The 26610-nt window shown below is 42.7% G+C and overlaps 1 protein-coding gene across 2 annotated transcripts; it reads right to left on the bottom strand.

Annotated features, from left to right (window-relative positions):
- Positions 1–191: 191 nt before the first annotated feature.
- Positions 192–25793, bottom strand: LOC112252072 (protein FAM163A). Of its 2 annotated transcripts, XM_024422985.2 has the most exons (3): positions 25156–25793; positions 2801–2915; positions 192–2695 (listed from the first exon to the last, which is right to left on the bottom strand). In XM_024422985.2, the coding sequence occupies exons 2-3, from the start codon at positions 2891–2893 to the stop codon at positions 2300–2302; spliced, it is 489 nt and encodes a 162-aa protein (XP_024278753.1). In that variant the 5' UTR covers positions 2894–2915; positions 25156–25793; the 3' UTR covers positions 192–2299. The 2 variants fall into 2 exon arrangements, with proteins under 2 accessions (XP_024278753.1, XP_024278754.1); XM_024422986.2 differs by lacking the exon at positions 25156–25793 and having other exon boundaries at positions 2801–3867.
- Positions 25794–26610: the final 817 nt, after the last annotated feature.

The raw sequence follows: 26610 nt of genomic DNA, 5'->3' as shown, positions 1-26610 counted from the left end.
TGGAAGTCGCTTATGGGCTTGTTTTTAGCTACTTTGAGCAGGGTGTGTGTGTGTGTGTGTGTGTGTGTGTGTGTGTGTGTGTGTGTGTGTGTGTGTGTGTGTGTGTGTGTGTGTGTGTGTGTGTGTGTGTGTGTGTGTGTGTGTGTGTACGTACAATACGGACAACAAATATATTTCAAGCAGTTATAAATCTTTAATTGTCACAAGGTAACAATGTGAGATATGTATATATTTTTTTCTCTTTTAATATTTCATAGTATTTTTTTTTAAATGGTTAGTTATTTTATGAATAACCTAAACCAACAGGAATTAAATATGAAAATGTATTCTTATGGGGCATGTAATTCGGTTGATATTCTCAATTGAAATGATTTGTCTTGGTTCGGATTTAAATTGACAGATTTATAGAAGCTTTTGAACAGACACACATTTTTCACCCCTTTTTAAAGAGCAAATAAACACTAGAAACAATGCCCTAACACACGACTGCTTTTTCATGGACAATAATTTTATAACAGCTTCCTTCTTCAATCTATATCTTACAGCATTTTTTCCAATATATGCATTCCTTTATTTAATGTTGGACAAAAATACAAGTACAAGACTTGCACTGGTGAAAAAAACCTGTAACATCGAATCAAAAGTGTAAGGACTTAATAGACACATGTAATGTTTATGTTGGTATCGTTGTATCCATATGAGCGTTGCTGTTGTCACAGGTATGATAGGGCTTTTCAGCTCTATACAGAAGTCGCTGATGGGGGTGCTTTAAGAAACCTATAGTAAAATTAGTATCACCCCTATCATACATGTCTGTCATTTTTTTGCTGTTTCACACTAAAACATAAAAAGACACCAGGGCAAAATAATATCATACATGGCAAGCAATGTTGTCTAATAATTGATTAAAAATGAGTGCCATATAACAAGGTTAATAATTATGTATTTAGTTACCAATTACATAAATATTGTATTTCAAGTTCTTCATAAGATGAAATAAACACTCAAATGTGTAAATACATGGATGTGTACAGTTCATAGAATCAACAATTAGATGATCAGAAGAGTGCAGACATCAAATGGCACAAACTACATCTAAATCATACCAGACTTACACACCCCAATTCAAAATGCATCATGACGGAATCCAAAAAGTCATCAGCCAGTTAATCAAAGAGACAAACAAATAGAAATGCTTTCAATGCATTTGGTAATATATACATTTCCAATTTTTTGCATCATTGTCAATGAAGAGAAATACAATTTGAACTGTACTGTAGCTTCAGTGTTCTGCACAAAGAATGGTAGTCCACTTAATGACACAGGTGCAGAAACAGACAAATCATCACTAACTGCAATACTGCATCACCCACTTACAAAATGCCCCTGTCCTGACTTGAAAACTATCTTTAAACTGTAATATTCTAGTTATTATATTATGTGATCAAATTCCATTGTCTCAAAAGTAGCCATGGTAGGCTGCATACCTCTTTCAATAACATAAAACAATAGACAACAGTCTTTCAATAGTTCCTGTTACATATGACAAACATTTGGAGGGAAAAAAACATACAAGCTGGACAGCTGCATCGTTATACTTTTCTCTCCAACCAATTTAGATTTTGCGTGCATAGAACTTGCATAGAGAAAGCTCTGAAGGAGTTAGGGTCTCTTCACTATTTTTGCTACGTTTCTTCTGAATACCTTCACTTGAAAATGCAATTTGCTTTTATTTGGAGTTCAGAATCTCTTTTGGCAGATACTTGGAAATGACAAGAGTAGGTCCAGGTAAAACCACGATATCGATAGCCCTCGAACAGTGAAGATTAGATTCCCACACACAACCTCGCCAGACAGCGTATAGGTCTTGGTCTATTGAACACTAAGGGATGCTCCCTGCCTCTGTATTACAGGAGTCTAGTTTTTAATTAAACAGCAACAAACATGATAGCTACCTCTGTTTAAAAAACAATACTGTTTGAGTGTGCTCAAATCCAGCTGGAAGCTAGCTGACACAGTGTAGGGAGAAAGAACAAGGAAGTGCATGACCAGGTCAAAGGGTCAACGCTTCATGTTTCTCTCAATGCTCCTTTTTCATCCTCTTCTCTTTAGTTGTCAGCAGAGAGACACAGTGGCTACCAGAGATTACCCTCATAAAAACATAGTCTCTTTTATCCAAAGCAATAATGAACAAATGTTCTGTGTACAGTGCATGGCCTATGCAGGGATTGAGCTCACAACCCTGCAGTAGAAAACACCACGCTCCAACCAAATGAGCCAACAGGACATCGGAAGTGGGTCACACGTCTGTACTTATAGCGCGAGTGTTGGTGTAGAAGTCCGGTGCTGGGTTGCTGCGATGCTGGCTGGTACTCAGCAGGGAGCCATGCAGGGAGGGCAGAGCGAGAGCCAGGGCTGGGTTCTCATAGTGCGTGGGCATGTAGGTGATGCGCTCGCCGCCATTGTGCAACTCGTCGGTGGTTCGGATATAGAAGGGTGATTCGTAGGGCGAACAGGTGGGGCAGTAGTTACGTGGGGGGCCCGTGGCGTGAGAGGCAGGGAGTTCTGGGGAGAGGGAGAGGGGAGTGACGGCCGTCCCGTCCACCCCGGGAGCACTGCATGCGTTGCAGGCAAAGTGGGGCTGCGTGACGGAGCTGGTGTCCCCTTCTGACCCATTCTTCTTACAGCAGTAATACTGAAAGGCAGAGGGGAAGAGGGAGGGATGTTGTGACAGTAAATAAGTGAACAGAGACTGTAGTGATTTTGAGGCTTAATATCTCTCTCTCTCACACACACCTACCTGGAGTCTACAGTAACAGAGCACTGCTATGATACACAAGAGTATCACCGTGGCGAGAATTCCTCCGGTTATGACAACAGTTCCAGCTGTCATCCGACCAGCTCTCCATCAAACTCTGTAGGCACAGGAAGTGGCATAATCATCACAGATGGCCACTGGACAAACAGAAATCTGGGTCGTATTCAGTAGGACACAATGTAGCAAAATGTTTTGCAACAGAAAACGAGAATGTGTGTTCTAATGTTCAGATAGTACCTTCCCATTTCATTCAGAACATGACCCAGACGAACTGAATACCATAAAACATTAATATGTTGTTCTATGGCAGTGTTTCTCTATCCTGGTCCTGGGATGCGCATTTTTGTTTTTGCCCTAGCACACTTCATTCAACTAATCATCTCCTCATCAAGCCTTTAATTTGAATCAGGTGTGTGAATGCTAGGGCAAAAACTAATTTGGGTCCCTAGGACTAGGATTGAAAAGCCCTGTTCTTGGGAAGAAAGTGGCTCTCACGTTCAGCAAAGTGTGCAATAAAACCTGTAAGAGAGAAGATCATGGGCAGTACAATGATCTCAGACAATGTCAATGATTAGTATACTGCAACATGCCTGCTTGTAATGTACAGTAGCCTTCTGTAACAGTGGAGGTGTTCTCCTCTCTTACTACTATTTAATTTCATTACTTGTTTGGTTTTTATTGGACCAGGACATTGGTATTCTCAATGACATCTCATTTGATAAGAGAATGGGGGGGGTAAGATTCGATGACAGATCGGCACCTGTGTACTGTACTCACATCAGATGATTGTTCTGAGGGTGGGAGAGGAAACCCCAGGGCAGGAAAGGAAACCCCAGGGCGGGAGAGGAAATCCCAGGGAGGGAGAGGAAACTGCAGGGCGGGAGAGGAAACCCCAGGGAGGGAGAGGAAACCCCAGGGCGGGAGAGGAAACCCCAGGGCGGGAGAGGAAACCCCAGGGCGGGAGAGGAATCCCCAGGGCGGGAGAGGAAACCCCAGGGAGGGAGAGGAAAACCCAGGGCGGGAGAGGAAACCCCAGGGCGGAAGAGGCAACACCAGGGCGGGAGAGGAAACCCCAGGGAGGGAGAGGAAACCCCAGGGAGGGAGAGGAAACCCCAGGGAGGGAGAGGAAACCCCAGGGCGGGAGAGGACACCCCAGGGAGGGAGTGGAAACCCCAGGGCGGGAGAGGAAACCCCAGGGCGGGAGAGGAAACCCCAGGGCGGGGAGAGGAAACCCCAGGGAGGGAGAGGAAACCCCAGGGCGGGAGAGGAAACCCCAGGGCGGGAGAGGAAACCCCCAGGGAGGGAGAGGAAACCCCAGGGCGGGAGAGGAAACCCCAGGGCGGGAGAGGAAACCCCAGGGCCCCCAGGGCGGGAGAGGAAACCCCAGGGCGGGAGAGGACACCCCAGGGAGGGAGAGGAAACCCCAGGGCGGGAGAGGAAACCCCAGGGCGGGAGAGGAAACCCCAGGGAGGGAGAGGAAACCCCAGGGCGGGAGAGGAAACCCCAGGGCGGGAGAGGAAACCCCAGGGAGGGAGAGAAAACCCCAGGGCGGGAGAGGAAACCCCAGGGCGGGAGAGGAAACCTCAGGGCGGGAGGAGATGATGATACACAGTGTCGTCGTCTCGAGACCAAACCAAACTAAGACCTGTTTAACACAACAAGAAATAAAGAATCCAATATCATTTCATATCATCAATCAATCACATTTATTTATAAAGCCCTTCTTACATCAGCAGATGTCACAAAGTGCTGTACAGAAACCCAGCCTAAAACTCCAAACAGCAAGCAATGTTGATGTAGAAGTACGATGGCTAGGAAAAACTATCTTTTTTATTTAAATCTCCATGTTACTGTTTCCTGGCTACACTTCCTTATAAGTTATCTTGAAGAAAAGAAAATAATATGTATATATATTATATATATAATAAAAATAAGTCATCTTGAAGTACAAATCCTTGCCACAAGATGGGGGTGCAAATGTACAAACTGGTCAGAGAGGGAAAAAGACATCAGTGTGCTGTTCATGTCCGAAAAACAAAAACAATAGTTCACATCCAGGATGACGTTGTACAGACGTCACTACACTCTTTGAAAGTGCAAGTGCATGCAGGTGTACCCTGAAGATGTATCCAGACTGGAATTATCTGGACAAATTCAGCCAATTACCATTCAAATGATGAGCTCTCACTGTAGCTGTGCCATAATACTGTCATTATTTATCCACCACTACACTGTAACCTGGGCTACACCAAGTCCAAACAATACATTCTATTTCTATCACAATATGGTGGTGAACAAGAACCTCTTCGTCAAATAGTTATTAGTTATCAAGGGATTTATTAAGGGAGTTATTCATATATTTTAGTTGTCAGTCTCTCTGCTATCAGTGGTGTGTTTCACAGCACTGACTTTTAATCAGAGGGATAAGGAGCTGAGATATGCCTAGGAATCTAGGGATCAATCTATCCAGGTGATGTCAGATTGAACTCTTCGGTCATACTGACAGACAGACAGGCAGATGCCAATTCTAGTGTATAATTAGGTATAGGCTGAAATACTGTGCATATAAACATGGGTACACACCATCTTGGCTGTCCATTGTTGACAGACACACACACACATTCACACACAGACACACACACCATAATCGTATATAGACTGTTTGCCACAGGGGCTAACATAGATCACACTGCAAACTGGCACACACTCTGACTGACACTGCAAGTTGACACACACTCTGACTGACACTGCAAGTTGACACACACTCTGACTGACACACTGCAAGCTGACACACACTCAAAACCAAGTGCTCAGCCAGGCATGCAGACACATACTCAGTCAAAGACCAAGACACACAGACACACGACACACACAAAAACAATTTAACTAAACCAAATCAAATCCAATTTTATTTGTCACATGCTTTGTAGACAACAGGTATAGACTAACAGTGAAATGCTTATTTACGGGTCATTTTCCAACAAATAGAAATAGTGACATGAGGGGTAAATACACAGTGGAATAAATACATGGTGGAGTAAATACACAGTGGAATAAATACATGGTGGAGTAAATACACGGTGGAGTAAATACATGGTGGAATAAATACACGGTGGAGTAAATACACAGTGGAATAAATACACGGTGGAGTAAATACACAGTGGAATAAATACATGGTGGAGTAAATACACAGTGGAATAAATACATGGTGGAGTAAATACATGGTGGAGTAAATACACAGTGGAATAAATACATGGTGGAGTAAATACACGGTGGAGTAAATACACAGTGGAATAAATACATGGTGGAATAAATACACGGTGGAGTAAATACATGGTGGAATAAATACACGGTGGAGTAAATACACAGTGGAATAAATACATGGTGGAATAAATACACGGTGGAGTAAATACATGGTGGAATAAATACACGGTGGAGTAAATACACAGTGGAATAAATACATGGTGGAGTAAATACACAGTGGAATAAATACATGGTGGAATAAATACACGGTGGAGTAAATACATGGTGGAATAAATACATGGTGGAATAAATACACGGTGGAGTAAATACATGGTGGAGTAAATACATGGTGGAGTAAATACAGGGTGGTGTAAATACACGGTAGAGTAAATACATGGTGGAGTAAATACACAGTAACTAACGAATAACAATAACAAGTAAAAATAACATGGCGATACAGTGTTCAGACACTTTACTCAGTACTTTGTTGAAGCACCTTTGCCAGCGATGACAGCATTGAGTCTTCTGATGGTATGACACTACAAGCTTGGCACACCTGTATTTGGGGAGTTTCTCCCATTCTTCTTTGCAGATCCTCTCAAGCTCTGTCAGGTTGGATGGGGAGCGTTGCTGCACAGCAATTTTCAGGTCTCTCCAGAGATGTTCGATCGGGTTCAAATCCGGGCTCTGGCTGGGCCACTTAAGGACATTCAGAGACTTGTCCCGAAGCCACTCCTGTGTTGTCTTGGCTGTGTACTTTGTTGTCTTGTTGGAAGGTGAACCATCGCCCCAGTCTGAGGTCCTGAGCGCTCTGGAGCAGATTTTCACCAAAGATCTCTCTGTACTTTGCTCCGTTCATCTTTGCCTCGATCCTGACTAGTCTCCCAGTCCCTTGCAGCTGAAAAACATCCCCACAGCATGATGCTGCCACCACCATGTTTAACCGTAGGCATGGTGATAGGTTTCCTCCAGACGTGAGGGTTGGCATTCAGGCCAAAGAGTTATATCTTGGATTCATCAGACCAGAGATTCTTGTTTCTCGTGGTCTACAAGTCTTTAGTTGCCTTTTGGCAAACTCCTAGTGGGCTGTCATATGCCTTTTACTAAGGAGTGGCTTCCTACCATAAAGGCCTGATTGGTGGAGTGCTGCAGAGGTTGTTGTCTTTCTGGAAGGTTCCCCCATCTCCACAGAGGAACTCTGGAGTTCTGTCAGAGTGACCATCGGGTTCTGGGTCACCTCCCTGACCAAGACCCTTCTCCTACGATTGCTCAACTCTAGGAACAGTCTTGGTGGCTCCAAACCTCTTCCATTTAAGAATGACGGAGGCCACTGTGTTCTTGGCGACCTTCAATGCAGCAGACATTTTTTGGTACCCTTCCCCAGATCTGTGCCTCGACACAATCCTGTCTCGGAGCTCTACCGATAATTCCTTTGAGCTCATGACTTGGTTTTAGCTCAGGTGTGTGCCTTTCTAAATCATGACAAATCAATTGAATTTACCACAGGTGGACTCCAATCAAGTTGATGAAACATGTCAAGGATGATCAATAGAAACAGGATGCACCTGACTGTCACGCTCGTCATAATGAGTGGACCAAGATGCAGCGTGATATGGTTCCATCCTCTTTATTATGAAGCGAAACTCAAAGAAAACAATAAATGCACAAAAAAGAAACGTGAAGCTGCTATAGTGCTAACAGGCAACTATACAAAGTCAAGATCCCACAAAACACAAAGGGGAAATGGCTGCCTAAATATGAACCCCAATCAGAGATAAGGATAAACAGCTGCCGACATAGAAATAGAAATCACCTAGATGACTCAGCCTAGTCACACCCCGACACTGACCTCAATTTTGAGTCTCATAGCAAAGGGTCTGAATACTTATGTAAATAATTGCTTCGTCATTATGGGGTAAACATAAACATAAACATAACATTTCATCAATATTAGAATTAGGCTGTAATGTAACGAAATGTGGAAAAAATCAAGGGGTCTGAATACTTTCCGAATGCACTGTATACAGGGAGAGCCAGTACCGAGTCGATGTGCGAGGTAATTTAGGTAGCTATGTACATATAGGTAGTGGTAAAGTGACCAGACAACAGGACAGATAATAGACAGTAGCAGCAGCATATGTGGTTAGTGTGAAAGTGTGTGTTTGTGTGTGTGTGTGTGTGTGTGTGTGTGTGTGTGTGTGTGTGTGTGTGTGTGTGTGTGTGTGTGTGTGTGTGTGTGTGTGTGTGTGTGTGTGTGTGTGTGTGTGTGTGTGTGTGTGAAATGTGCGCTGATAGAGGAAGTGTGGGCCCCCAGTCAGCCAGACAGAATTTAGTTTGAGCAACAGGGCAGATTGGATTAGTGGAGTCAGTCTAATGAGATATAATCAGACGGCAGCAGGTGGACGCTGGGCCGCCACAGCAGGGGTCCTAGGCTCCACTGTGCACCACCACTTCCTGTCAGAAGCACGAACAGGAAGTGACCAGTCATGTCTGTTTTTGTCCACCTGCATCTTTCCAGATGTGGGCAATGACTTGCTCAGACAGTGATGTAACATATTTTTTTGGTGCACAACTATGCCTGTCTAATAGTTGGCCAATTGAGGTAAAAATTGATATTGGCAATCTTTTCAAAAGGCCTCCTCCACTTAATAACTTGATTAAATCAAGATATTCACTCTGCTTTAAGTTAGCTTTCATGCATGCTGTCATATTACTTTGTAAGTTCCTTTGAAATCAGTGGTACACACTTAGAAAAAAAAGTGCTGGTTCTGTGGCTGTGGCCGTCCCCATAGAAAAAAACGTTTGGGTTCCAGGTAGAACCCTTTTTGGTTCCAAGTAGAACCCTTTTTGGTTCGAAGTAGAACCCTTTCCACAGATAGCTCTACATAGAACCCAAAAGAGTTCTACCTGGAACTACAAAGGGTTCTACATGAAACCAAAAATGGTTCTCCTAAGGGGACAGCTGCAGAAACCTTTTTTCTAAGAGTGTAGTGATAATCTAATTTCCTCATCTAAGTACTATTGAAACATAGTTTTTTGACTGTAACACCAGAGCCTGTAGTAGTGCTTATCTAGAATCAGTTTTGCTTTTAAGATTATAATGAATAGACAGGATCGACCTGTTCCTAGATCAGCACTTCTACTCTGAGACTTTATGAATACGGGCCACGGTTATTGCTACACAACCGCAATATATGTGATTGAAGGAGACAGGTATGGGGACACTCACAGAACACACCAGACCATCTCCCAGCACTAAGTAATTTACCATCCCATCAGTATGGAACCATTCATTCAGTATGGAACCATTCCATCAGTATGGAACCATCCCATCAGTATGGAACCATCCCATCAGTATGGAACCATCCCATCAGTATGGAACCAACCCATCAGTATGGAACCATTCCATCAGTATGGAACCATCCCATCAGTATGGAACCATCCCATCAGTATGGAACCATCCCATCAGTATGGAACCTTCCCATCAGTATGGAACCACCCATCAGTATGGAACAATCCCTTCCATTTGTTATGTCATTTCAATATTTGCAGAGAGCTAATCCTGGCTATTTCACCATGTATGTCATGGGACATGGGCTCCTGTTAGAGATTCTACACATGTGAACGCACACACACACACACACACACACACACACACACACACACACACACACACACACACAAACATTGTCACACAAACACACACACACACACACACACACACACACACACACACACACACACACACACACACACACACACACACACACACACGTAAACATTGTCTGAATTTCTCTCTCTCTCTCGCTCTCTCACAAACACACACAGAATACAGAAAGAGGGAGGGAGGGAGAGCTGGATGAGCCACTCACACACACCACCGCTGGGCCCAGATTAGAGAAACAATACCATGGCCCGTCGCAGCCTTCAATCCCCTTACACAGCCTGAAGAGCCCAAACACTGATAAGACTGCAATACACGAACAGGCTGCCGCACCAAGTCGCACTGTCTCTGTCAATGGACCAAGTACATTTAGGGACACTTTTCTGGAAGGGCCCATTGTAAGGACTTTACGTAAGCAGTTCCAAATGTCCTCAGATTTGGAGTATTATGTAAGAACGAAGAATGCTCATGCCATTTTATGTCAACAATCTAAGATGAAAAGGGCTCCGAAATTCGGTCCTGGAGAGATGCAGTGTGTGGGGACCAGAAGTAAACAAACAAAAATTTGACCAACTGGGAACATTTTGTTGGTCCCCACAAGGTCAAATGCTATTTCTAGGGGGTTTAGGGTGAAGGTTAGAATTAGTGTGAGGGTTAGAATTAGGTTTAGGGTTAGGATTAGGATTAGGAGCTAGGGTTAGTTTTAAGGTTAGGGTTAGGAGCTAGGGTTGGGTTAAGGTTAGGGTTAGGTTTAAGGTTAGGGTTAGGGTAAGAGTACCGGTTAGGGTTAGGGGTTAGGGAAAATAGGATTTTGAATGTGACTGAATTGTCCCCACAAGGTTAGCTGTACAAGACAGTGTGTGTGTGTGTGTGTGTGTGTGTGTGTGTGTGTGTGTGTGTGTGTGTGTGTGTGTGTGTGTGTGTGTGTGTGTGTGTGTGTGTGTGTGTGTGTGTGTGTGTGTGTGTATATGTGTGTGTGACTGTAGGTTGGTCCCTGTCAACACAGCCCTTCATCATTCTCCCTCTATCACCATTATAAGTGTGCCGATCGATGAGCTGACGCGCACACATTTCTGTTGCCATGACACTGGGGAGATGTTTCCTCGACCCTGACCAAGCCTAGCTTCCTAAAACAGCCTTTCATGCACACACACACACACTAACACACATTATTCACTCGCACATGCTCATGCACACAGGTTCACACACACACACTGCTCTAATCTAGCATCTCATCAACCTCTTCACCTCCATCTCCATCCTCCCGCCCATCTCACTCCATCTCCCATCCCTTTAACCTGTTGTTTCTTCATCCAGCCCATCTCACTCCATCTCCCATCCCATTAACCTGTTGTTTCTTCATCCCGCCCATCTCACTCCATCTCCCATCCCATTAACCTGTTGTTTCTTCATCCAGCCCTTCTCACTCCATCTCCCATCCCTTTAACCTGTTGTTTCTTTATCCAGCCCTTCTCACTCCATCTCCCATCCCTTTAACCTGTTGTTTCTTCATCCAGCCCATCTCACTCCATCTCCCATCCCTTTAACCTGTTGTTTCTTCATCCAGCCCATCTCACTCCCTTGCTGTCTCATTTTTCCTCCAGTTCTTCACTGTCGTTCACATGACATCCAGTGCTTTAGACTGTTGACACCACAAAGATCCCATAAATAAGGTGTATATGTAATTCTATGATTAACACTAACAGCAATAGAACTGCAGTAGAGACTAATAGAGACCATCTGCAGTAGACTAATAGAGACCATCTACAGTAGACTAATGGAGACCATCTGCAGTCGACTAATAGAGACCATCTGCAGTAGACTAAGAGAGACCATCTGCAGTAGACTAATAGAGACCATCTGCAGTCGACTAATAGAGACCATCTGCAGTAGACTAATAGAGACCATCTGCAGTAGACTAATAGAGACCATCTGCAGTAGACTAATAGAGACTATATGCAGTAGACTAATAGAGACCATCTGCAGTAGAGACTAATAGAGACCATCTGCAGTAGACCAATAGTGACCACCTGTAGTAGATTAATAGAGACCATCTGCAGTAGACTAATAGAGACCATCTGCAGTAGACTAATAGAGACCATCTGCAGTAGACTAATAGAGACCATCTGCAGTAGACTAATAGAGACCACCTGCAGTAGACTAATAGAGACAATCTGCAGTCGACTAATAGAGACCATCTGCAGTAGACTAATATAGACCAAATGCAGTAGACTAATGGGGACCATCTGCAGTCGACTAATAGAGATCATCTGCAGTAGACTAATAGAGACCATCTGCAGTAGACTAATAGTGACCATCTGCAGTAGACTAATAGAGACCATCTGCAGTACAGACTAATAAAGACCATCTGCAGTAGAGACTAATATAGACTATCTGCAGTAGACTAATAGAGAACATCTGCAGTACAGACTAATAGAGAACATCTGCAGTACAGACTAATAGAGACCATCTGCAGTGGAGACTAATAGAGAACATCTGCAGTACAGACTAATAGAGACCATCTGCAGTACAGACTAATAGAGACCATCTGCAGTATAGACTAATAGAGACCATCTGCAGTACAGACTAATAGAGACCATCTGCAGTACAGACTAATAGAGAACATCTGCAGTACAGACTAATAGAGACCATCTGCAGTATAGACTAATAGAGACCATCTGCAGTATAGACTAATAGAGAACATCTGTGGTACAGACTAATAGACACCATCTGCAGTATAGACTAATAGAGACCATCTGCAGTATAGACTAATAGAGAACATCTGCAGTACAGACTAATAGAGACCATCTGCAGTATAGACTAATAGAGACCATCTGCAGTATAGACTAATAGAGAACATCTGCAGTACAGACTAATAGAGACCATCTGCAGTATAGACTAATAGAGACCATCTGCAGTATAGACTAATAGAGACCATCTGCAGTATAGACTAATAGAGACCATCTGCAGTAGACTAATAGAGACCATCTGCAGTACAGACTAATAGAGACCATCTGCAGTAGACTAATAGAGACAATCTGCAGTACAGACTAATAGAGACCATCTGCAGTACAGACTAATAGAGACCATCTGCAGTAGACTAATAGAGATCATCTGCAGTAGACTAATAGAGACAATCTGCAGTACAGACTAATAGAGACCATCTGCAGTATAGACTAATAGAGACCATCTGCAGTATAGACTAATAGAGAACATCTGCAGTACAGACTAATAGAGACCATCTGCAGTATAGACTAATAGAGACCACCTGCAGTATAGACTAATAGAGACCATCTGCAGTATAGACTAATAGAGACCATCTGCAGTATAGACTAATAGAGACCATCTGCAGTAGACTAATAGAGACAATCTGCAGTACAGACTAATAGAGACCATCTGCAGTACAGACTAATAGAGACCATCTGCAGTAGACTAATAGAGATCATCTGCAGTAGACTAATAGAGACAATCTGCAGTACAGACTAATAGAGACCATCTGCAGTACAGACTAATAGAGAACATCTGCAGTACAGACTAATAGAGACCATCTGCAGTATAGACTAATAGAGACCATCTGCAGTATAGACTAATAGAGAACATCTGCAGTACAGACTAATAGAGACCATCTGCAGTATAGACTAATAGAGACCATCTGCAGTATAGACTAATAGAGAACATCTGCAGTACAGACTAATAGAGACCATCTGCAGTAGACTAATAGAGACCATCTGCAGTAGACTAATAGAGACCATCTGCAGTACAGACTAATAGAGACCATCTGCAGTAGACTAATAGAGACCATCTGCAGTAGACTAATAGAGACAATCTGCAGTACAGACTAATAGAGACCATCTGCAGTACAGACTAATAGAGACCATCTGCAGTAGACTAATAGAGACCATCTGCAGTAGACTAATAGAGACCATCTGCAGTAGACTAATAGAGACCATCTGCAGTAGACTAATAGAGACCATCTGCAGTAGACTAATAGAGACAATCTGCAGTACAGACTAATAGAGACCATCTGCAGTACAGACTAATAGAGAGACTAAACTGTCCTCTCCCAAGCCAACTATCCACTCAGTTGATCCAGTTTATTTTATGCCATTGTTAATTAATTAAAGGATTAGAGAGAGAGAAGAGAGTGAGGAGAGAGAGGGAATAATTTAATTGGATAAGACACTGACGGTTAAAATTGTACCCTATTTCCTATATAGTGCTCTATGTAGGGAATAGGGTGCCATTTTGGATGCACAGTAAGCCATCTTTTTACATTCAGCAATTCATGCCAAAGTATTAGGCCTACACATTGATGGTGGATGGAGTGAGTTTCCCCTATAAAACGATAAGAGCTCTTGAAGACCTAGTGAAAGGCGTTATATTTTATAAATGCAAATCACATTCATAACACACAAACCTGTCACAAGACAGGGATATGTATTCCAAGCACCACTTCCAGATCACATTCACACATGACATCACATCCACATAGGCCTAGCGATGTTACACTGTCACTGAACATTATCCCCAAACAGTCATGGACATCAACACATTACGCATGCAATCACATTACCATATGCAGAGCCCATGTGTTGGATACACTGGGTACCGGCACAGACTAAATCCTTTTTCACTAGGATGTCATCAGCAGCCCCTCACACAGCCTCACGTCTTCTGAAGGTGGAATTCAACGTGGCCGTCTTGGCATACATTATCACATATTAAGAGTGTTTCAAAGCCAACAGCTTGCAATAGGAGTGTATTTTTAACCATTGCGAGCTGGAGGTGTATCACTTCACCAAGCAGGCTCCTACCAATGGTTTAGTCATTGACACTGTGGCCTAAAAGTAGAGGTAGGATGTTTTCAGAAAGTTTTGATGAGTAGGGGTCAAAGCTCTAACTTTACCCTGCGGATAAACTTTCACCTCAGTGGGCTACATCAGGGTCACACAGAGTTGTTCTTGGTAGTCTTAAACACATCTACTTTGAAACAACAGTATGCACCTCACACACATGGTGCCATGTCAGATATAGAGTTGAAATGTATTCCGCTTTGAGTTTGCATCCCAATATTACACTTTATATACACTGAAAGAAAAATATAAACGCAACGTGCAACAATTTCAAAGATTTTACTGAGTCACAGTTGATATAAAGGAATCAGTCAATTGAAACAAATTCATTAGGTCCTAATCTATGGATTTCACATGACTGGGAATACAGATATGTATCTGTCGGTCACAAATTTTAAAAAAGGAAGGAGCATGTATCTGGTGTGACCACCATTTGCATCATACAGTGCGACAGACCTCCTTCGTATAGAGTTGATCAGGGTGTTGATTGTGGTCTGTGGAATGTTGTCCCACTCCTCTTCAATGGCTGTGCAAAGTTGCTGGATATTGTCGGGGAACTGGAACACGCTGTCGTACACTTCAATCCAGAGCATCCCAAACATGCTCAATGGGTGACATGTCTGGTGAGTATGCAGACCATGGAAGAACTGGGACATATTCAGCTTCCAGGAATTGTGTACAGATCCTTGCAACATGGATAATGTTATCATGCTGAAACATGAGGTGATGTCGGCGGATGAATGGCACGACAATGGGCCTCAGGATCTCGTCACGGTATCTCTGTGCATTCAAATTGCCATCTATAAAATGAAATTGTGTTTGTTGTCCATAGCTTAGGTCTGCCAATACCATAGCCCCACCGCCACCATGAGACACTCTGTTCACAACGTTCACATCCACAAACCTCTTGCCCACACAACACCATACACGTGGTCTGTGGTTGTGAGGCCGGCCAGTTGGACATACTGCCAAATTCTCTAAAACAACGTTGGAGGCGGCTTATGGTAAAGAAATTAACATTCAATTCTCTGGCAACAGCTCTGGTGGACATTCCTGCAGTCAGCATGCCAATTGCACGCTCCCTCAAAACTTGAGACATCTGTGGCATTGTATTGTGTAACAAAACTTCACATTTTAGTGTGGCCTTTTACTGTCCCCAGCACAAGGTGCACCTGTGTAATGATCATGCTGTTTAATAAGCTTCTTGATATGCCACACCCGTCAGGTGGATGGATTATCTTGGTCAAGGAGAAATGCTCACTAACAGGGGTGTAAATATATATGTGCACAACATTTGAGAGAAATAAGCTTTTTGTGCGTGTGGAAAATTTCTGGGATATTTTATTTCAGCTCATGAAACATGTGACCAACACCTCACATGTTGCGTTTCTATTTTTGTTCAGTGTACATCACTGAAATATAACAAAACTGTTTGACATAGAAACACCAGATTTTCTGAGGGTTTAAAAAAATAATGTTTATTTATTATACAATCATGAAGAATGTTAATAACATTCCACCCATGAGGCCACTAGAGGGTGATTTGGTCATTCTGCGGCAGGAACTACCCCTCTCTGCCTCTGCTGCTTGAGCACATAGCCATATATCCATAAGGCATGCTACCATTCTCTACATGAGAGTATGAGAAGAAGAGAACCTTGGGCATTTTTACAGGTGATTGATCGAGACAGTCCTAAACTAAACTGCACTTGCCAACCAGTGTTTTCTTTAGCCATCTATGCGATACGTACAATACTTTATTGTCCAAATGCATGGCAATTCAAATGATACCCCCGGTAAGAACAGTGTAGCTAAACCACAACCACTGAGCACATCTGTGCTGTAATCTGGCCGCCACTATGGCATTCATCTCCTAGGAATTACATGTGCCTGACTGCCACACCAGTGATTGGAGCCCTACCTTCCTTCAGGCCTCTAGGGAGAAGGGCATCTGTGAGCTGATACTCAATTATGCTGTAGTGCTCTTTCTCTCTCTCTCTCTCTCTCTCACACACACACACAAACACACACACACACACACACACACACACACACACACACACACACACACACACACACACACACACACACACACACACACACACACACACACACACACACACACACACACACACACACACACACACACACACACACACACACACACACACACACACACACACACACACACACACACAACAGCCCTGTGTCGGTCTGTCTCTCTCGCTCTCTCTCTCTAGAACCTACATGGAACCAAAGGGAGTTCTACCTGGAACCTAAAAGGGTTCTCCAATGGGAACGGCCACTGAACCCTTTTGTAATCCTTTCTTCTAAGAATGCACCAGTCATCCAATCCAAAGCAGCTGACTGAAACGTAGAGCCTCGAGAAATAACGTAATATCTTCAGAACTGTAATAACCGTGCACCCACTTCCTTCTCTGCATACTATTCTTCAATCCATGTTCAACCATTAGTGGGATGACACAATCAAAGAAACCTTGGCCTCCATCTCTGGGTTATAATGTCTTAATTACAAATCCATTCTAATCAACAGAGATCACATCTTCCTATAGACCTTGGGTGCTCCAACCTTACTTCAAACAGCTGACTGGAGCATGTTACGAACAGCTTCATTTTTCAGAGCCAAACTAAAATCCACTTACCCATGTGGCATCCCCCTAAATCTCAAAGTGGGCACAGGGAGCACATTATATTGTGGAAGTCGTAAAGCCTTGCCTCTGTATGGGATGCCTGGGCTTGCTATCAGGGAGCATATTATATTGTGGAAGCCTCCAAGTCTTGCCGCTGTATGGGGTGCCTGGGCTTGCTATCAGGGAAAACATTATATTGTAGAAGCCTTGTCGCTGTATGGGATGCCTGGACTTGCTATCTTGCACAAAAAGCACAACCCAAATGGGATTCATGGTCACAGAGTTAATGTAATTTGTGTCATTCTGTTATCCAGAGCTACAGTAGGCTCTAACTTCTTTGTGTTACAGTATGTTTGGCTGGATAGAGAACAGAGAGGGAGAGAGCCTCAGACCTAATTAAGAAGGGTTGATTCTATTGCATGTGGAAGAGCAGACTCACATTTTATGTTGTCTTATAATGGGCCTACCTTGCAGAAGAACATTGTTTCCTTGTTATTATAACTTCATTTTTGAACAAAATCGTCATCTTTCTCATTTTAACCCAGATAAGGTTTGGTTTAATGTTTGTTGACAACTCAATGAAATATGTATTTACCTGAAGGGAAGCCATCTACAGTAAACCAGGGATGCAATTTTCCCACCAGTAGACAGGCAGCAAACCCTGGAAGCTGAATAGGTTGTTTCTGGTTATTTATGTTAAAAGACAGGACCCATTTGATACATTAACAGAACCAAGCAACATTTGGTTATGGACAGCTATCCACAAAGAAAGGTAGAGGGAAAAAGACAGACAGTTATGGACAGCTATCCACAAAGAAAGTTAGAGGGAAAAAGACAGACAGTTATGGACAGCTATCCACAAAGAAAGGTAGAGGGAAAAAGACAGACAGTTATGGACAGCTATCCACAAAGAAAGGTAGAGGGAAAAGGACAGACAGTTATGGACAGCTATCCACAAAGAAAGGTAGAGGGAAAAAGACAGACAGTTATGGACAGCTATCCACAAAGAAAGGTAGAGGGAAAAGGACAGACAGTTATGGACAGCTATCCACAAAGAAAGTTAGAGGGAAAAAGACAGACAGTTATGGACAGCTATCCACAAAGAAAGGTAGAGGGAAAAGGACAGACAGTTATGGACAGCTATCCACAAAGAAAGTTAGAGGGAAAAAGACAGACAGTTATGGACAGCTATCCACAAAGAAAGGTAGAGGGAAAAGGACAGACAGTTATGGATAGCCATTGGCCAAAATTTAACATTTTGGTTCAATTACTTGATTTTCTCTTGGTCATTTAGGTGCAGCATGGAATTCATTATTTTCCCTCCACCCTTGATAAAAGCATTGGATCAATGATGACTTTCCTTTATAGATTACTGAGATGTATTATAGATGGTCCTCTACCATCCCAGGGTTCCTCAGTGTGTGTGGAGAAAGAGAGAGCATCCGTCTCCATCTCCATCCCGCTCCCTGACCATTTCCATCTCCTGCTGAGGCTCTATGTGCCGACAGGGCACTCCGGAGAGATGAATGAACACTCTACACCTCGCTGTAAAGCTATTCTCTACTCTACTAGTTGGGCTCTAATCTCGACCCCTGCTGTATGCTAGTCTGCTCCTCCTGAGTTCTACTCTTTGTCCCCCCCATAATCTGTATAGATTTCTGGTTACATCTGTTCCAGCTCTGTTCACTACTGCTCTGCTCAGCTCTCCACTGTTCAGCTCTTCACAGATTCTGGCTTGGATTCAATCGATTGCAGATAGAAGGAAAACTGTAGTGTGGAGTCACTCAGCATGTTTTGGTCTACACAATCTGTTCTGTTTAGCTCCACATCCTCACACACACTACTCACCACCTCTTCAACACTCTCTTCAAGACTCTACCTCTTCAACACTCTCTTCAAGACTCTACCTCTTCAACACTCTCTTCAAGACTCTACCTCTTCAACACTCTCTTCAGGACTCTACCTCTTCAACACTCTCTTCAAGACTCTACCTCTTCAACACTCTCTTCAAGACTCTACCTCTTCAACACTCTCTTCAAGACTCTACCTCTTCAACACTCTCTTCAAGACTCTACCTCTTCAACACTCTCTTCAAGACTCTACCTCTTCAACACTCTCTTCAAGACTCTACCTCTTCAACACTCTCTTCAAGACTCTACCTCTTCAACACACTCTTTCAAGACTCTACCTTCTTCTTCAACACTCTCTTCTAGACTCTACTCTTCAAGACTTCCTTCAACACTCTCTTCAACACTCTCTTCAAGACTCTACCTCTTCAACACTCTCTTCAAGACTCTACCTCTTCAACACTCTCTTCAAGACTCTACCTCTTTCAACACTCTCTTCAAGACTCTACCTCTTCAACACTCCTCTTCAAGACTCTACCAACACTCTTACCTCTTCAACACTCTCTTCAAGACTCTACTCTACTCAACACTTCAACACTCTCTTTCAACACTCTCTTCAAGACTCTACCTCTTCAACACTCTCTTCAAGACTCTACCTCTTCAACACTCTCTTCAAGACTCTACCTCTTCAACACAAGACTCCTCTTCAAGACTCTTCAAGACTACTCTTCAACACTCTCTTCAAGACTCTACCTCTTCAACACTCTCTTCAAGACTCTACCTCTTCAACACTCTCTTCAAGACTCTACCTCTTCAACACTCTCTTCAAGACTGTACTTCTTCAACACTCGCTTCAAGACTCTACTTCTTCAAATCACTCTTCAAGACTTTACCTCTTCAACACTCTCTTCAAGACTCTACCTCTTCAACACTCTCTTCAAGACTGTACTGCTTCAACACTCGCTTCAAGACTCTACTTCTTCAAATCACTCTTCAAGACTCTACCTCTTCAACACACTCTTCAAGACTCCCTCTTCAACACTCTCTTCAACACTCTCTTCAACACACTCTTCAAGACTTCCACTTCAACACACTCTTCAAGACTCTAACGCTTTAACATTCTCTTCAAGACCCTGCAGGTTTAACTCACAGAGCCCCCAGAGGAGAACTGGTTTGAGGGTTTAACTCAACTCACAGAGCCCCCAGAGGAGAACTGGTCTGCGGGTTTAACTCACAGAGCCCCCAGAGGAGAACAGAGCCCCCAGAGGAGAACTGGTCTGCGGGTTTAACTCAGGAGGAGAACTGGTCTGACTTTAACTCAACTCACAGAGCCCCCAGAGAGGAGAACTGGTTTGAGGGTTTAACTGAGCCCCCAGAGGAGAACTGGTCTGCGGGTTTAACTCACATAGCCCCCAGAGGAGAACTGGTTTGAGGGTTTAACTCAACTCACAGATCCCCAACTCAGAGGAGAACTGGTCTGCAGATTTATAACTCACAGAGCCCCCAGAGGAGAACTGGTCTGAGAGGAGAACTGGTCTGCAGGTTTAACTCAACTCACAGAGCCCCCAGAGGAGAACAGAGCCCCCAGAGGAGAACTGGTCTGCAGGTTTAACTCACAGAGCCCCCAGAGGAGAACTGGTCTGCAGGTTTAACTCACAGAGCCCCCAGAGGAGAACTGGTCTGCAGGTTTAACTCACAGAGCCCCCAGAGGAGAACTGGACTGCAGGTTTAACTCAAAGAGCCCCCAGAGGAGAACTGGTTTGAGGATTTAACTCAAAGAGCCTCCATGAGATGGGAATGCTTACAGGGCACACCCTGGCTGGCAGAAATGTTCTCCATACAAAGTACTTTAGTTAGCTAAATCAGCGCCTAGCTAAATCGGCATGCACTTGAAGCTTGACTGTGTAAACGGCAGTACGAGTGAACTACGACTTAGCTAGCATGTTGCAGGTTTTGCTAAAATGAACAGATGTTATTTATCATGAATTTGGGGCCAGGACCGAGTTTGGGAAGCCCTGCAATTCAAAAGGATGGTTTAGTACCTTTTTGCTGAAGAATGTGTTTGATTTCTATGACTGTTATGCTTTTCGTGTATTGAGATGTATATTGATGTGTATAGTGTATATTGATGTGTATAGTGTATATTGATGTGTATAGTGTATACTGATGTGTATAGTGTATATTGATGTGTATAGTGTATATTGATGTGTATAGTGTATACTGATGTGTATAGTGTATACTGATGTGTATAGTGTATACTGATGTGTATATACTGTGTATACTAGTGTATATTGATGTGTATAGTGTATACTGTGTGTATAGTGTATACTGATGTGTATAGTGTATACTGATGTGTATAGTGTATATGATGATAGTGTATATTGATGTATAGTGCATACTGATGTGTCTAGTGTATATTGATGTGTATAGTGTATACTGATGTATACTGATGTGTATAGTGTAGTGTATATTGATGTGTATAGTGTATACTGATGTGTATAGTGTATATTGATGTGTATAGTGTATACTGATGTGTATAGTGTATATTGATGTGTATAGTGTATACTGATGTGTATAGTGTATATTGATGTGTATAGTGTATATTGATGTGTATAGTGTATATTGATGTGTATAGTGTATACTGATTTGTATAGTGTATATTGATGTGTATAGTGTATACTGATGTGTATAGTGTATATTGATGTGTATAGTGTATACTGATGTGTATAGTGTATATTGATGTGTATAGGGCTCATCTGTGAAAGAGACCTTGGTCTCAGTATGACTCCCTGTTAAAATAAATGTTAAATAAATGTGAATCCATTACAAGCATACTAAATGCCTGGACAGTTGATACAGATGGATCATTCAGGGGATTGCATTGACACAGCTCTTTAAGAGGCTTTCTCAAATCACTTTTAACAACACTGGGGTAACTCATCCCAACTCTTCTCCTTCCAATGTACAGCCAAGCACCTACCTGGGTGCTGAGGAAAGCAGAGGGCTGCATGTTTGACATCAGCTTAGAACAACTGAACTGTGTTTCTGAGAAGGTTTCCTTGTTCTGGAGTAAAAACAGCAACACCAGAGAGTGTAGCTGATGAGTCACCCTAGATAAACGAACAATTCCTAAGTACAGTCGTAGTGTTCCAAGAGCGAGGCAGGTCCTGGTGAGGTGCTGTGCCAGGGATCTGCCCCCAGCTCTGCCTCCAACTCTGGCCTGACAGTCTTCATTCACCTTGGCAGTGTTTCAATGCTCTGCTGCTGTACTCGTACTGCAGATGGCCCTGAGCACTCGGCAGAGCAGCATGGTGCTTTCACCAACCCCAAAAGCTGCTGTGCAAACAGAAAGAGAAGAACCCACAGTCGTTTCACACGGATAAAATCTCAATTCTTACCCCGAATGCGGAAGAACTACAACATCCATGTTTGATTGATCGTTAAATATTCTATATGTTTTAAATCTTATAGAGACGGGTGCAAATCTTAAGTGCGCTTTGCCTGTCGTGTCAATGTTTGTATGTTTGGATAGACAGAGCAGAACTGATCTCCAATAATAGTCTATTTTCGTTCCCCTCTGGCCAAGCAGCCGTCCAGCTAACACAGTGGATTGTTACTCTTTGTCCAATTACATTACAACTGATGAAGAAACCCTGTGGTTTCATCATGGTCTTTGGGTTTTGAATGCTCCTACTCAGCCCACAAGGTCTCTCACTCATTGTTAGATAATGACATTCATCTTTTGATAGATCCATCTCTAACTTTGCACTTGGAAACACCAGGATCCTGCAACTATAAAATCTTGGCTTTTCAATATTTTAAATATCAATCTAGCAATAATATATTTTTTAATCACAGAGTAGTTTTGCCAAGGTATTCAATCTCCCTGGAAAAGCATTCATCTCCGCCTGTTCTCCAAGGGAATGCATCCATGGCAACGTCAGGAGGTGGTTGTAAAACCTGACCAAATGGAAAGGGTGAGAGAGTACTTCCTTCTCTAGGGCGAGTTATGGGAGATACCAGATACCAATCCAGAAGGGGATATCATCAAGTATATATTCTGTAACTTTTCTTGGGGAAAATATAGCTTAAAATAGTTCATTACATTTACAAACCAGAGGAGCAACTAATAGAGTATGTTCTACCTTTTGGTTTCATGTATGAAGGGGATGTATATCAGTGCTATTCGATCAGCTAGCTACAGTAGCTGCTTTAGTGGTCAATGAAGTCTTCTCTCCTGAGATCTTTGACTACCCTCCTCTGGTAAATGAGACGTTTTAACCCGACTGCACTCTCACCTCACTTAAAGTGCTGTATGTAAGCAAAAAGGCACAAGAGGAAGTGCTGTATCGTGAATACAGTCATGGGTAAATGGTGTTGTTCGGTCCGACACGATAGAGGACGTTTCTCATGTGTGTGCTAAAAAGCTTGAAATTCAAAAGTGAAAGATTGTTTCCGAGGTCGGACAGGCAGACAGCGAGGCTTACATTAACCCCTGCTGCAGGAGACGATTCAGAAAGCTACATGAACATGATATTCTTATGGAGGCACAGTAAGGCACAGGAATCAACTGTTAGCAGGCATAGGTGTGCCTTTGACCGCCAATACAGCACGGCTTGGAAACGCTGCTCATCCAATCAGCATCCAGGATCCAAACAACCAGTTGAATAAGTATTTTAAATCATCACTTAGATCTCAGAAGTTAAAATGCCAGAGAGAGACTTTGACATGAGAGATATGGAACTTTTAGAACAAGGAATGCTTATGTAATGAAGGTGGAGAGAGGAGTAGTGCAGGGATTTATTTTACTACAATAACCTTATTTTCAATTTCAAAACATGATCGTAATTAAGATGTAATTACTCACTGCCTCACCACACTTCTAATGAGTTTCTACATGGATAAATACTGTATCATCAAGTTATTGACTGCACTTCTAAACACTGGTTGGTACCTAGTGAAAAAGCTCAGTGATGCATTGTGCCGTAAAAGATGGTTAAAAAATTAAAATAAACCCTCACTCAAGACATGGGCTATGAGCTCCATCAACAGAAGCCAATGGGATTGCACTGTAAGTAGCCTACAGTATGACATGGCATATCCTCTCTATGTTGTAGCTGTTATCTTCTGATCTCATATCCTGTTAGCCACATATGGACAACACTGCAGAGTCCCATGGGAAATCAGTCCATTGCAGCATTGCCTCTGCTGAAGGTGAAAGAATAAGGGGGAGATGGCGTGATAGAGTCAGAGAGAGGACAGGCAACCTTAACAATCCTTTCTTATTGAGTTGTCTTTTTCCCCTCTCTGTGTTCATTTGTCAGTGAGTGGGCTCAACATCCAGACCTGCAGCATAAACACTTCATTTTGACTGTGTGTGTGTGTGTGTGTGTGTGTGTGGGGGTGTGTGTGTGTGTGTGAGTGTGTGTGTGTGTGTGTGTGTGTGTGTGTGTGTGTGTGTGTGTGTGTGTGTCTGTGTAACTCATATCCTCTTCAATATGACAGTCATGCAAGCAGCACTGTGTCCCCAAAGTACAAATCAATGTTTTGGATTTTTTTGGGGGGGAGAATACATGTCAGAGCTGTTATTTAAGCATAACATAGTTCACAGTAATACTTAAATCGAATGTGAGGTATAGGTTGAAATGGTAGCCTATACCTTGAGTTTCATATTGTTCTCAGCTACATTCTACAATTAGTGGGTTTTAATCGTCTCGGGTTCATCGACCACTACTGATACCCATAACAGGCACATTTCACGTTCAAATACGTGCAGAAATAGACTCAAGAGAGCCACATTAGCTATAATGTTTGATCCTGCCAGGTGGCACACTATAAAGTCAAATTTCACATCGCCGCATGAATCATTTTTATTATATTCTGGAGACAATAAACAAACGCTACCACAGATCTGTCCATAAACAAAACGTTCATAACTGAATGGAACGTCTGGATTTATTTGACCAAGTATGTGAATGTTTAAGGTTTTCCAGAACGAATAGAATATCTCAAAATGTTGTAGGCTATTTCCCGTCTTCCGATAATTGAGCCCACATCACAAAATGAAGGTTATACTTACCTGTCGGACACTGTGGGTGTTACATTGTTCGTTTCCTCAACTTGCGTTATTGCTCTTGAGTTTTACCACGGTTAAAGGCACGGCAAAACGTTATTGCATTGCCGAAAATAAAAGAAGGGACTTGATAGGCTACGGATTGCAGCGGACTGTCATCAGATGAGTAGCCTGCACCGTGTGTTGTCTCTGGAAGAACGCAACAGTCTTGGTGATGGATAGTAGGCTATGTTCAATAGAGGTCAGAGAATAGGAATAACCATTATCATCCGGTGAAAAATAGGTATCATTGTGATAATTTACTTTACTCACGAAAAATATATGGAAGAAATACCCACACGCGAACTTGTGAAAAGCAAATAATCGATACGCATCAAATTATTGTTTGGAAAGAATGATGGAACTAACAATGTTACGCCCTTAAAGCTAATTGAATTCGTGGAATCCTTTTATATTCTCTGCGCAAAGAAACTCAGTAATCCAGAAGGTGGAAATGCAGATATCCAATCCAACAAGTTAAGAGTGGATGAGTGAATGGCTAGGTTGGGGAGAGAGATTGCATGCGCAAGGCCACTTCAACGACCCTAGCTAGAGGTGTAAATAACAGAGGACTCGTAACAAATTGCACAGGGCAAACGTGAGGCGCCACCCTAGTGGCCATGAGGTTCTGCTGAAATGATGTCCCTGGGAATAGTACCACATCTGCTAGTATTGGTGCCAATGGAGACAAAATGCAGTTACGCATTGAAAGATAATTGCACTTTAACGTATAAATGCAGTTCTTTTCAGCAATGTATTTGAGAAATTCCGGTCATGTTAATTTCAAAAAGAGAGCATCTCTTGAATGATTTACCGTCAATCACCTGCACGAATTACCCTGATCTACTCAGTCACCTGCACGAATTACCCTGATCTACTCAGTCACCTGCACGAATTACCCTGATCTACTCAGTCACCTGCACGAATTACCCTGATCTACTCAGTCAAAATAAAGCCAGCGCAAACATTGACAGATTTATCAGCCCTCCTCTTACTTGAAACCGGAGAATGTGGTGTGGTTAAGGGACTGCGGGGAAGCTGTCCAAGGTCCTGAACAACCCACCATTGAACGGTGCCTTGGACAGTAATAAGTGAAAGCAACATGCAGCCAAAGGACAAAGGCCTCGATACAGTGCCATCGGAGAGTATTCAGACCCCTTGACTTTTTCCAAACTTTGTTACGTTACAGCCTTATTCTAAAATGTATTACACATTTTTTTTTCCCTCTACACACAATACCCCACCATGACAAAGCGAAAACAGGTTTTTGTAATTTTTTGGACATTTATTAAAAATAAAAACCAAAATAACTTATTTACATAAGTATTCAGACCCTTTGCAATAAGACTGGAAATTGAGCTCAGGTGCATCCTGTTTCCATTGATCATCCTTGAGATGTTTGTACAACTTGATTGGAGTCCA

This window comes from Oncorhynchus tshawytscha, linkage group LG06 (genome assembly GCF_018296145.1).
Source record: "Oncorhynchus tshawytscha isolate Ot180627B linkage group LG06, Otsh_v2.0, whole genome shotgun sequence".
In the NCBI taxonomy this organism is placed as follows: domain Eukaryota; kingdom Metazoa; phylum Chordata; class Actinopteri; order Salmoniformes; family Salmonidae; genus Oncorhynchus; species Oncorhynchus tshawytscha.
This window is presented reverse-complemented; position numbering and strand designations above follow the sequence as displayed.

Excerpts from the sequence above, each read along its gene's own strand:
- LOC112252072 (XM_024422985.2), bottom strand. The coding sequence starts at position 2,893 with ATGACAGCTGGAACTGTTGTCATAACCGGAGGAATTCTCGCCACGGTG. Across the intron at positions 2,696-2,800 it reads TCTGTTACTGTAGACTCCAG|TATTACTGCTGTAAGAAGAA; the intron begins GTAGGTGTGTGT and ends TCTGCCTTTCAG.